Source organism: Lissotriton helveticus, chromosome 8 (assembly GCF_964261635.1).
Source record: "Lissotriton helveticus chromosome 8, aLisHel1.1, whole genome shotgun sequence".
In the NCBI taxonomy this organism is placed as follows: Eukaryota; Metazoa; Chordata; class Amphibia; order Caudata; family Salamandridae; genus Lissotriton; species Lissotriton helveticus.
Genome location: NC_136069.1, coordinates 1,407,499,684 through 1,407,513,446, shown reverse-complemented (window position 1 = coordinate 1,407,513,446; position 13,763 = coordinate 1,407,499,684). Strand labels below are relative to the sequence as shown.

The 13,763-nt window shown below is 39.3% G+C and overlaps 1 protein-coding gene across 1 annotated transcript in view; it reads left to right on the top strand.

The window, feature by feature from the left end:
* Nucleotides 1–13,763, top strand: part of TMPRSS15 (transmembrane serine protease 15) — a 1,630,091-nt gene that overhangs the window by 1,501,932 nt on the left and 114,396 nt on the right. The window contains exon 23 of the mRNA XM_078658360.1: nucleotides 687–868. Coding sequence (XP_078514486.1) covers nucleotides 687–868 — 182 coding nt within the window. The remainder of the gene's footprint in view (nucleotides 1–686; nucleotides 869–13,763) is intronic.

Below are 13,763 nucleotides of genomic sequence, written 5' to 3'. Positions count from 1 at the left end.
CATGCCTTGACAGTAAAGGATGGTGCCTTTTCTGTGTATTGCCTGAGTGGCATACCTTTTAGTTAAGATCGAAACTATGTTTTAAAATATTTGATTGCTGATTTCTGGAACTTAAGGTAAAATCACTGGTTCTTTACATGTATTCTTCAACAAACTAAAAAAATAAAAAAGTACTTTAGGGGAAAGTAAAGGTTTCTTACCTTCACATGTTATCTTCTTTGTTGTGTGAAAATGACCTGGACTAATAATTATAGTCATTCCTTGTTGCTGTCTGGAACAGATGCTAGGAAGGCAATTTTACAATAAATAGTCCATAATGCACTAATTATCTCTGTCAGGCGGAGATGAATAATAAGAGAGTTTTGTTTTTTAATATAGCTGTTTAAAGAATCACAATGATTGAGATAATTGCTTCTTTATAATTGCGTTTGTTGTCTTTGCCACTCTTCAATAAATCATGCTTTGCTGTACGGGTGCCAGACATCCACTGATTTTTCTGTTATGCGACTTCACGACAAGCTTTTGATGAATGTATTAAAAAATGTGTTTACATTATCTCTGCATCAGACTTTTCTAACACTGAAAAAATATCCTTATGAGCAGTGTGCCAAAGATCAGTAAAAACAAGTATTGGATTCTTTAATTTCATCATTAATATTTTTGATGGGTCTTTGTATATTTTACAGACGAAATCTCATCCCATCCCAGTGGAAAGCGGTGCATGGGTTACACACCACATTAAACCTGACCTATCCTCAAACAGTAACCAGGACTATTGATCAAATTGTCATTAACCCCCATTACAATAAACGAACGAAAGACAGCGACATAATAATGATGCATCTAGATATCAAAGTCAATTACACAGGTAAGCATAAAAACTGCTCAAGAACTCACAGTTGTATCTTAATGCAAAGGCGAAAGCAGGAGTTGGAACCAGGGATGGGGAGTTAGTCCGAAATGCAGGTATTGTGTGATCTTGAGCAATTTGAAGAATATAATAAACAACGATGATTGGCATTTTTTTCGTAATACCTACTGAACGTAAGTACGGTATAAGTGAAGAAATGACCCAATGTCTCAGTCACATTGTGTTTTCAATTTCAGTTAAAAAAAAAATCACCAAGTTGATGTGGTACAGAACTTTATTTTGTTCACCATGGTTTTAGGGAAAATGTTTTGAGGGTTGCAAAGACTTTTCTGGGGCAAAATCAACCATTCATGTTGCACCTATCCTAATAATTAGTCCGAACACAACTCTACAAATACTGTCAGTTATGGGGTTGAAATCCAATGAGTGAGAGCAGGTAACATCAGTGATTTACAGGATTTAAAATGGTGTCAGAAAGTCAAGAAGGACGGTTTCAGTGCGTGGGCTTGGGATGTCACCACGTTTCAGGGACCCCCTGACATACCGAAAACATTTTGAAAACTAAAACCCAGGCTAATTCATGATGATGTGGCTGTGAAGAACCCACCATTCTTGCTTACCTAAAATATTCCGTCAAACTTTAAGGATAAAATACAGTTTCATTATGTTTGGACAATTTCATTATGTTTGGAAATTGTGAAAATTGGCAGGAGATTTACCATCAAGGGTTCTCGTAATTCCCCTGTGTGTGTTCTTAAGAAACCATAAGTGAAACGAGCCAATCCCATGACTCTGTTTCTGCCTGATTTACAGGACTGTAAATAGTGTAAAAAATGCATGTGGGTCAAATGCAGTGCTTGTTCCCTGTATTATTTGTCACACAGGGAACCTTGGCAAATCGAACTATTTGTGAAAACTTTAATCTATATTTTCAAACAATTCCCATGAAGCATGGCTGCTAAATTTGGGCTCGAAATCAACTGGGAGCCAGTGGAATGCTGCCCACTCCAAACATTTTTCTAAAGCTAGTATTGCCAGTGAGCTTGTGTCCTAACGTGAACCATGCCAAACCTCTTTCTGTGAACACAAAAGGGAACAAAAACTGGCTGTCATCATGCATGGGAACTGAGAAGAAAGCCTGACACAAGGCCACAACAGTGAGCCATTCTGCAGTGCACAGAATTTGCAAAAGTATGATCGCTGGAATCTGTACCACGTGACAACATGGAACAACGATGCTGTTAATCTTTCGAAGGTCTTGCACAATCCTAAATTTACCATTAGGTTTCTGTAAACTCATGATCGGAAAGTTGCAAGGGCTTCCAACAATTTCTTTTAACATACCTTTCTTCAACATGTCTTCAATTACAGCTGTTAGTCATGTTACTATTTCTGGTAAAATTATGTGGTGGTGTTCTCACATACACAGCATTTGGTTTTCCTGTAATTTGGACTGGTTCTACTCCTTTTATTAGTCTGATGTCTTTCCCTGTGAAATACAATACTTATGGGTTCACAGTTTCTTTTAAATCAGAAGGTAAGTCATCTACTTTCCTCACTGGATACAAACAAACAGAAGTTTTTCTATCTTAACATTTTAAAGTCACATCTTCATCATAAGTCCAACATTTGACACAATCCAGTATACAATAAATTGTGCAATTTAACTTGCACAATAAATTTATGTATCTGTGTGTGGAAAAAGTGGTACCTCTGAATGAGCTTCCTAAATCAGGGTGAAAAACCAATGTTTGTAAGTAGACATTTAGGAAACAAATAGAAAGGTGGAACTATACTATACAATAACAATATGTGACCAGAAATGTTATTATTATTCCAAAATATATTCTTTTATTGAAAATGATCTGTTATATATTTTATGTTTATTTATATTTTATAGTGTTGTTTTGCTCATAAATAGACATACAATAAAGTGCATACAAAATATAGTATATAGACTACAGACACATATATGATAAATAACAAATTTGATACAAAAGTTATACCAACATATTGGTTATAAATAACATGCTCAAAATCAAGGTAAGATAAACCATTTCAAAATTTTAACAAATGTCCAAAAGAAATAAAAATGGCTAACATCATTAGAATCTACGCGTGTTTGGCTGGACGCCTTCTTCAAGTAGTCAGGTAGCCATAAGTCTGAAGGAAAAGAAATGTGAAATAAAATAACATATATATATATATATATATATATATATATATATATATATATATATATATATATATATACAACAATCTGGACACATATTTAGGATCCTACTACAGCGTACTGTCCAATGCTGGATCAGATATATTATATGAGTTGGACGAATGAAAAACATGTCACAGTAAAAGTGGGGAGAAAAAGAATAAAGAGTGAAGTGAAAGGTACTTAGTGTCCCCATATCAATATAAAGTTGTGAATTACTGAAGATATAACAGATAAAGATTCATTATGTAACAGAGAACAGATAGATACCAAGTCCCGTGCAAGAAAACCTCAATCAAAGGTGAATAATTAAGCAAATAATTTCAATTGATTTCCTTTACCTTGTGTGAATGGCCAAGATAAAGGAGAAAGAAAAAAATGAAATTTCTTGAAAATTGTGGTCAGACCGTTGCATCTGGACCTACTGACAACTGAAATGAAATGGAGAAAATCAGCCTCAGTATTATTCCCATACCTTCAACAATTATATATCATTGGAAATCCAGTGATGGCATGGATGTATTACGTTAATCTGCTGAAGACAATTGTGTAGCATCTCAATGGGTGTACTTCTATAAGACTGCCAAGATGCCATGAATGCGGCGCAGATACTCTAAGTATGAAGAAGACGCTTGGTAATCTAACATGGCCCCTAACAATGTCATTCACAAAGATATACATGTGTGTATATGTTTTGGCCAATGGGTAGACACAGGTGTTGATGAGTCTTACCTTAAATACTTTCACTGGAAAACTGTCATAACAATATATGAATACTTTGGATCCAAGTCATGAATAGATGTTTCTAGATAATAACATATATTGTATGGTTGTAAATGAATTGACAGACAAAAGGTTTGTAACCAACTATATCCCTGAGATGATATTATATAATTACCTTAAGAGACAATGCTATGCCCCTTGGGTTCTCTTAAGGGTCCAGTAGGGATTGTTTATGCCTCACAAGCGCGTTCCAATTACTGCAAACAGAATTAAAAGAAGCAGCTTATTGGTCTGCTATCTACACACTATTGATTGTAGGTCTGAATGGTCCTAACAGTAGTGGTGTTTTGTATATAAGTGAGCAAACTAGTGTTACCTTTAAAATCTTGTTGGGAGGCAGACAAAGGTTGTGTCAAGATAATACACCCTTAGATCACGGCGTATGGCATACATGGGTCAAGAGAATGACCTGCAGTTGAATATGAAAATGAGAATAAGACCATATGAAAATGTTATATATATATACATGTGCCCAAGGCCTATGTGTAGGCCGAAACGTTATGCTGACGAGGTGTGCCTAAATAAAAAACTCACCTGCATCCTGGGTCTTCCGTTTCTTTTCATGCTGCGGTTCCTGAAGGCGAGCAAGCTGCTGATTTGAACAAACAGGCAAATATATATATATATATATATATTCACTGAAAAAACCATAGGTTATAGACCATATATAGTTAGGAATTAGCATTTACAAAACCTTGAAAATTCACTGAAAAAACCATAGGTTATAGACCATATATAGTTAGGAATTAGCATTTAAAAAACCTTATTTTACTCACACAAAACCATTGAAATTCCATATATAGTTAGTTGCACTAACTATATATTGCGCACCCGCAATCCACTGCTGATGATGTCACATATTACATCATTCATGACATGGTCAGTGACATCACTGATGACATCACTGATGACATCTCAAATGACATCACTGATGACATCACTGATGACAACATCCAGTGACTATGTTTCTGTAAAGTTAAAATATGTCTTACATATTGAAGAATGAGTGGATGTATAAGTGTCTGGACGAAGGATTTAGTAGGTGCATGACTGAATGTATGAGTGAGTGATTAAATGTGTCTCACTGAGTGCATGGGTTAGTGACTAAACTGTCTTAATTTGTGCATCATTATGTCTGTTGTTCTGTAAACTGCTGCATGTGTTGATCAGTAGCTATATGAGTAACTATATGGGTTATTGATTGATTGCCCAAGTATTTGCATGGGAGACTGAGTGTGTGTGTGGCTGGATGGGAGGTGTGTGACTCTGTACAGATCAATGTGTACTTGTATCAATGATTGTATAAGAGAGTAAGTATGTGTTAGTATATGGTTGAAAACGTAAGGTGCTCTATGTTTAACTGTATAGAGTAGAAAATGGAAGTGTGATTGATTCTTTACAGGACTGACTAGGTGTGTGAGTAACTCCATGGATGAGTGGCAGAGTGTGAGTGTCTGTATAGGTGTATGAGTGCATATGATTGTGTTGTAAACATGAGTGATTGTATGTATGAATGATTGTATGGGTGAATGAGTGAATGTGTGTGTAGACGTAGGAATCAGTGAGTACGTATGTAGTAACTAGTATTGGTGTGTCAATGGTTTCAAAAATTATACTCTGTTTTTAACACTGGGTGAAACAGAGGTTATATTAAAATGTGAGGAGATGCATTGTATTGTCACATGAATGATATCATCAGTGATGTGATCATTGATGTCAAGTGAGATGTCATCAGTGATGTCATTTGAGATGTCATCAGTGATGTCATCAGTGATGTCACTGACCATGTCATGAATGATGTAATATGTGACATCATCAGCAGTGGATTGCGGGTGCGCAATATATAGTTAGTGCAACTAACTATATATGGAATTTCAATGGTTTTGTGTGAGTAAAATAAGGTTTTTTAAATGCTAATTCCTAACTATATATGGTCTATAACCTATGGTTTTTTCAGTGAATTTTCAAGGTTTTGTAAATGCTAATTCCTAACTATATATGGTCTATAACCTATGGTTTTTTCAGTGAATTTCAATGGTTTTTTAATAGCAAATATCATAAGCTGTCGAATGTCAAGTACGTGGTAAGAATTTTTTTTTTCGTGTTTATGCACACTGATCTGCTTTGATTGCTGCCCCCCACCCCTCATTTCTATTAGGAGTACTCTCTCTTTGCAGATAGTGAAGGGTAGTTAACGCAGCCCTTTCCCCCTTTGTAATCCGTCGTGCCTGCTTCTCTCTCCATTTGATTGATTGTTCTCTTTGGTTCATTCTCTATTTACAAACAAGCACAGAGTCGCAATACTCTGTTTAGTCTTTGCAGATAGCGAAAAATCGTGTAAAAAAACAAAAGGAATCGAGCAAAATCAGTAGGCCACTAATGGGATCTCTTTTGACCTCGCTAAAATAGAAACATTAGGAACAACCTGTTGAAAATAGCAATGCGTATGTATATAAGCGGCGTTCATTTGTGTTCACAGTACCCCTTGTTGATTGTTTCAATCGAGCATTGAATTGTTCGAAGTTAATTCTCTTAACGATCTTCTCTACCTGCAAACGAGGAAGAATAGGAATATTCTATCTCCCTTTGCAGATAGTGAAGGGTAGGTAACGCAAGCCTTTAACACGTCGTACCTATTTCATTCCTCATTGATTGATTGATTGTCCGAACATTGACTGTTTGGGAATTAGTTCTTTTTGGAGGTATTCCCTGTTTGCAAATAAACGTAGGAAAATCTTTGCAAGTAGTGAAAGGGTACGTAATGCGGACCGTTCTCCCCCGTTGTAATCTGTCATGCCTATCTACTCCCCACTGATTGATGCACCTTTTTCACCCGGACCATTTACTAGAGATACGTCATCTGGCCCGACCAGAGAGCACCCCTAGTGAAAAGGACATATGCAATAATAACGAAGTGATCACTGTATCCTGTTAACAGAAACTTTACCATGAAACAACCTGGAAAGAAAAAAATAGGAAAACGAAAATCAGTAGGCCACTGATGAACATGAACTTTTATTAAACAACGAACAAAGAAACGATAACATAACGTAATGATAAAACCTATTAATGTCCTAGAAACAAGAAAACGTTAAAATATGCCAGTGGTGAGAGACCAGAAAAACAGTAAGAGAAACCAAATCACCCCTCGCTGTCCCACCGCCTGCCACGCCAAAAAAATCGATAGACTAGGGAAAATGCAAGTCAGTAGAACATCCACCCCCACTCTGGAAACTTCCAAGGTGGGGCAGGGTTCCGGCTACGCCCAGCCGGGAGCAGCCCATATAAGGCAGGTCCTGCTGCCACGCCTCGGCCAGGAGATCCTAACGTAGGGTGTAGCCGGAGGAGAGGCCGAGACCAGCGGGACCCGGCCAGGGGATTGCCTTTACAACGCTGAACAGTTGCAGGGGGGGGGAATGTCTCCTCGACCCTCCCCTCTCTCTCCCAGTCCGGCCGCGGTGGCCCTTGAGAGTTGCAGGTACTCCCGCCACATGCTCTTCCGGTCCGACCACCAACGGTCGGGGGGCCGAGGCCGACGGGATCCGGCTGCAGCCGATAAACCAAGAAACCCGTTCATGGGGCCAGAGCCAGGGGCGTCCGGCCGACATCCACCGGAAGCCCGGCCCGAAGACGGACGGGACACTTCTTTCTTTTATAATGGCTGCGACAACACTGGAGGGGGATGTCTTGCACATGCCTCCGACCCCCCCCTCGTCCTCATCGCCTGGTCCGGCCATAACAAATCTCAAGCGAGACGCCGTGGGGTGCACTGGGAGGGAGAGACGGTGCGAACAGGCCTCTCCCGCCTCCCCAGGTGGAGGCTTCCCAGCTGCACCCTCAGCGCTCCAGGCGGTGGCATCCTAACAACTACAGTGCTGCACAGTTTCGGAACGACCTAGATAACGGTTCTTCCACTGTGGCCATGCTGCAACGTCTCGCCCGGCAGGGTGGAGCCCGTCCGCTCATGTGACCCCGCGATCGCCGGTAGCTGCCGAACTCTCAAAATGGCGGTCGACCTGGCAAGAGCGGGCCCAACATAAAGAAATGGCCCGGTCACTGGTTGACTCCACCACCGTAGTCCTCCACGACCTTGAAGATTCTAGAGGAGCCGCGGGAGTCTCCGACCCCCGATGGGGAATGACTGCCATGATCGCCCGTGGAGTGACGAAACTGTATCCGCGGGACGTCGGCGCTCCCATGCTGGCGCCAGCCTCACTTTGAATTACTACAATCCTGCAGACCTTACTTCCGGTGAAAGCACAGTGTGACCCGGTAGGAAAAATTATTGCACCCCCTCCCCTTTTTGACTGATAGTTCAAACCACCGATCCTTTCCTTTGCCCTTTTAACGGAACTTTGGACTGCCTCCCCCTCTTTTACATTTTCTAGAGAAAACAAAACATTAACCACTACATTAGCATAGCAGTTGACACCAGAACTGTTTTCAAATTGAAAACCAACAACATCTTCAACAGAATCCTTTTTGTTTCTGCTGTGACCCTGCTACAGCACAGGCATTGTCCCCAGCAGTAATTCTGCAATGCCGGTAAGAATAGCTGTGGTGCCTACTGGACTCACTCACCCCCGCGGCGCCCCACGCCGTTTTTTGCTGGGCGGCAACTTACTAGACATCACTTTCGTGCCATCTAGATTTCAGCGCGTTCTGCTGCCTTGGAACTATTCGCACAACAGACCGCTACTGACAAGAATATTTCATTATTGGTGCTGTCAATTTCAATAAATCTATTGGATAATTAAAAAGAAATTGCCACGGTCTCTTCGTTGTTTAAATGTTTTTACTGTTTTTGTTTTGTTGTATATATTTATATGTTATTAAAGTTTTATATTCCTACTACTTTGTTGGAGTGCTATATATTTTTAATGTGACACATAATTGTAAAAACTTTGATGTACAAAGAGTCATTCCTGGAATCTTCCGCTTCAGGCTCGGTCCCCTCCCCAATCACAATACAGGATGGTTTTCAGATAGTAGGAACGCGTGTGCTGTGACGGATCACATCGGGTGTGGGCCTTGATCTACTATAACTCCTTTGAAGAGGGGTGATTCTTTACAGCTGGGGCCATAAACTACATCTGCAGGGCTAGCTGATAGCCTAGGACCGGCCTGGACATTCGGACACAGAGGAAGAGGAGTGTCAGAGGGTGCGGTAGTGAATAGGGCGAAAGGGAGGTGTCGGGCGGGCACAGAGTGTGATTCTCAGGGAAGAGCAGCGCAGATGGGGGAAGGTTTATTGCCCATGCATAAGACAGAGAGCGGTGGTGACCAGTGCCTGGGGGAGATGCTTACGAGGGTGAGGAGCCATGCTACGAATCGACAGCGTGCAGAGAGTGGGTCTGGTCAAGACATCTAAAATGGCTGCCGTGCACGACAAAAGTGTGGCATTTCAAAAAAGGCAAGATGGCGCAGACAATGTTTTTCAACACTTCCTCATTTCCTTCGAATCGAACGTTAACAGACGTTGGGGCATATTACCAAAGTTAAGCGATATTTATCGCTAACGATGCTTACCAACCAATTTTTTACCACTAAGCATCGTCAGAAATTATCGAAGATAAACCTTACTATTATCAAGGTTTATCGCAAATGCGATAATAAACGGCCGCAATGCATGAATATCGCTAAAAAGTCAGCGATATTCATGCATTACCGAGCTAATACTCTTAGCCATGTTATCCACCTCCCATTGGATAACATGGCTAAGAACTGCTCAGGGCAGGTGTTACTTTTTGGAGATATTCGCGCTTAGCGCGAATATCTCCAAAAGTTGGTAATAGGAGATAGATATCTTGCATGTTGTAATGCAAGTTATTGTGGTATATGGAACTCATACCATAATCTCTCAGGAAAGCAGAAACTGATCCTTTTGGGACCGCCTAAAAAGGCCTAGGGGGTGAGGAGTACTCTACTTTGCCCCCTTTTCACGTTCCGAACTATTTTATTTTACTCTCTTCTGTAATTACACAAAATACCAGCGATAAGATGCATCGGAGACACACAGTGAGAGAAAGGAGGCCGGAGATGAAGAAGACATGTCAAATACACATTGGAGATAATATAGTGGCAGAAGGGAAGTAAATATGAGTAAACTTACCATGTAACATAAAAATGTTGCACTCTATACTATAAGTCTCATTTTATACTACAATCACTTCGCTACAACCTCATAAATTAAAAATAAAAATAAATAATGTCTCAAACAATTTTTGATTTCTAAATATAAATTTATTCTTCAGAATTTTCTAAATTTGAAACAACTAGTAACATGTCCTCATCAGTAATTTCCTCTTCAATCATCTCATCTGGAATCTCCTCATTAAAAGTCTGCAATGATGATTCTTGTAACTCTATGGTCTCCAAACACTCGATAAATTCGCCATCAAGAGATTGATCAAAAAAATCATTCAAGTCATCTCCTCCTTCTGACAATATTTCATTATTGGTGCTGTCCATTTCAATCAATGTAGTGGAATCATTCAAGTCATCTCCTCGTGACAATATTTCATTATTGGTGCTCTCAATTTCAATCAATGTAGTGGAATCATTCAAGTCATCTCCTCCTTGTGACAATATTTCATTATTGGTGCTGTCCATTTCAATCAATCTAATGGAATCATACAAGCCATCTCCTCCTTGTGACAATATTTCATTATTGGTGCTCTCAATTTCAATCAATGTAGTGGAATCATTCAAGTCATCTCCTTGTGACAATATTTCATTCTTGGTGCTGTCCATTTCAATCAATCTAATGGAATCATACAAGTCATGTCCTCCTTGTGACAATATTTCATTATTGGTGCTCTCAATTTCAATCAATGTAGTGGACAATTCAAAAGAAATTGCCACGGTCTCTTCATTGTGAGCCATTTTATTTTGAAATTGCTTGCTGTAAATTGCAGAAAAAAATAATCACTTTCATTTATCGTTTTTAGTAATACATAATATAAAACTAACTTCATCAAGTATTTAGTATAACAGAAGGACTGCAAATAAATAACAGAAAACATTTTTCAAATTATCTTCAAGTGTACAACATAGTTCCCCTTACAAATTAACAACTCACCTTTTTAAAAGTAGCAGAAGTGTTAGTACTGTGTAAATCAAACACCAGAAATTCACCACCAAAAATTCCTCACAAATGTACCTCAGACAGTAGTATCACAAAATGGCTGTGGTTTCCTCTCATTTGACATATATACATAACCAATTAACTTTCATCACACACAAATACAAAACCAAAGTAACATTTTAATTGGTTCTAAATTTCAACACTTTCAAATGTGTTTTCCCCATGCAATTTTCCATAGGACATTTACATACGTCTACAGCCTGAATGGCTGAACGGAATTACACCAAACTTGGCAAAATGGTACATCAAACCTAAGAGGTCAGGAAGGATCTACTATGCCCCCTTATGGTCATTTCCCCCTTCGCTTTGGCCTCCTCTTGTCTCTCAATCCTACCGAGGGACAAGATGGCGGCCGCTACGGACTGTTTGGAATGTTGACAGACGCCGGAGAACCAATCAGCTTCGCAAAGCTCCGTAACGCGAAAAGTACGCGAAGCGGAGCGCTGTTACAGATATATATCTTTTTTTCAACGTTAATTTCTCAAAATCCACTGGAGCACATATATTGAGACCTAGCAAAGGCACATCGGGCTACCAGTCCCTAATATTTTGCCAAGTTTCGTGCAAATCCATTCAGCCGTTCGATTATTATTATTTTGTTTTTTTTTTGCCCCGCGGGGCCCTTTTAAAACCTCCACATCAAACCTAGGGGGTCAGCGAGGATCTACTATGCCCCCTTATAGTTATTTCCCCCTTTGTTTTGACCTCCTCTTGTCTCTCGATCCTACCGAGAGACAAGATGGCGGCCGCTACGGACTGTTTGGAATGTTGACAGACGCCGGAGAACCAATCAGCTTCGCTTCACAAAGCTCCGTTGCGCGAAAAGTCCGCGAACCAGAGCGCTAACCGGTCCGCTGTTACAGATATATATCTTTTTTTAAACGTTAATTTCTCAAAATCCACTGGAGCACATATATTGAGACCTACAAAAGGCACATCGGGCTACCAGTCCCTACAATTTTGCCAAGTTTCGTGCAAATCCATTCAGCCGTTCGGGCTAAAAGTGAGGCCAACCGCCCTATGGAAAACTCAATGTTAAAAACACGTTTTGGGACCCCCCTTTTTTCTCGGCCCCCACTGGACGAACCCCCCCCAAATTTTCAAGGGCTGCTCAGAAACAAAATGTGCCATTTTCCTGAAAATTTCAGCCGATTCCGTCCACAAACGCCAAAGTTATTAGACATAGAATTTTCAAAAAACCCATAGAGAAAAAATCCTAACTATATATACCTACTGGCGACCGCCAGTAGGTAATATATATATATATATATATAGATATTCACTGAAAAAACCATAGGTTATAGACCATATATAGTTAGGAATTAGCATTTACAAAACCTTGAAAATTCACTGAAAAATCATAGGTTATAGACCATATATAGTTAGGAATTAGCATTTAGAAAACCTTATTTTACTCACACAAAACCATTGAAATTTCATATATAGTTAGTTGCACTAACTATATATCGCGCACCCGCAATCCACTGCTGATGATGTCACATATTACATCATTCATGACATGGTCAGTGACATCACTGATGACATCACTGATGACATCATCTAGTGTCTGTGTGTTTTTGTAAAGTTTAAATACGTTTTACATATTGAAGAATGACTGGATGGATGGAAGACTGAGTGTGTGTGTGGCTGGCTGGGAGGTGTGTGACGCTGTGCATATCAATGTGTACTTGTATCAGTGATTGTATAAGAGAGTAAGTATGTGTTAGTATATGTGTGAAAAGTATGGTGTTCTGTGTTTAACTATAGATGAGGAAATCGAAGTGTGATTGATTCTTCACAGGACTGACTAGGTGTATGAGTGCATATGATAGTGTTCTAATAATAACTGACTGTATGTATGAGTAATTGTATGGGTGAATGAGTGAATGTGTGTGTAGACGTACGAATCAGTGAGTGCGTATGTAGTAACTGGTATTGGTGTGTCATGATGTCATCAGTGATGTCATTTGAGATGTCATCAGTGATGTCATTTCAGATGTCATTAGTGATGTCATCAGTGATGTCACTGAAGTATGGTGTTCTGTGTTTAACTGTATAGATGAAGAAATGGAAGTGTGATTGATTCTTTACAGGACTGACTTGGTGTGTGAGTAACTCCATGGATGAGTGGCAGTGTGTGACTGTCTGCATAGGTGTATGAGTGCATATGATAGTGTTGTAATAATGAGTGACTGTATGTATGAGTGATTGTATGGGTGAATGAGTGAATGTGTGTGTAGACGTAGGAATCAGTGAGTGCGTATGTAGTAACTGGTATTGGTGTGTCATGATGTCATCAGTGATGTCATTTGAGATGTCATCAGTGATGTCATTTGAGATGTCATCAGTGATGTCATCAGTGATGTCACTGACCATGTCATGAATGATGTAATATGTGACATCATCAGCAGTGGATTGCGGGTGCGCGATATATAGTTAGTGCAACTAACTATATATGGAATTTCAATGGTTTTGTGTGAGTAAAATAAGGTTTTCTAAATGCTAATTCCTAACTATATATGGTCTATAACCTATGTTTTTTTCAGTGAATTTTCAAGGTTTTGTAAATGCTAATTCCTAACTATATATGGTCTATAACCTATGGTTTTTTCAGTGAATTTCATTGGTTTTTTAACAGCTAATATCTGTAGCTGTAAAATGTATTCTTCTTTAAATCCCAAAATATATTTTATATGTTTATTAATAATTTTTTTTAAAATATTTTTTTTTCTTCGTTCCCGCTTCGCGAA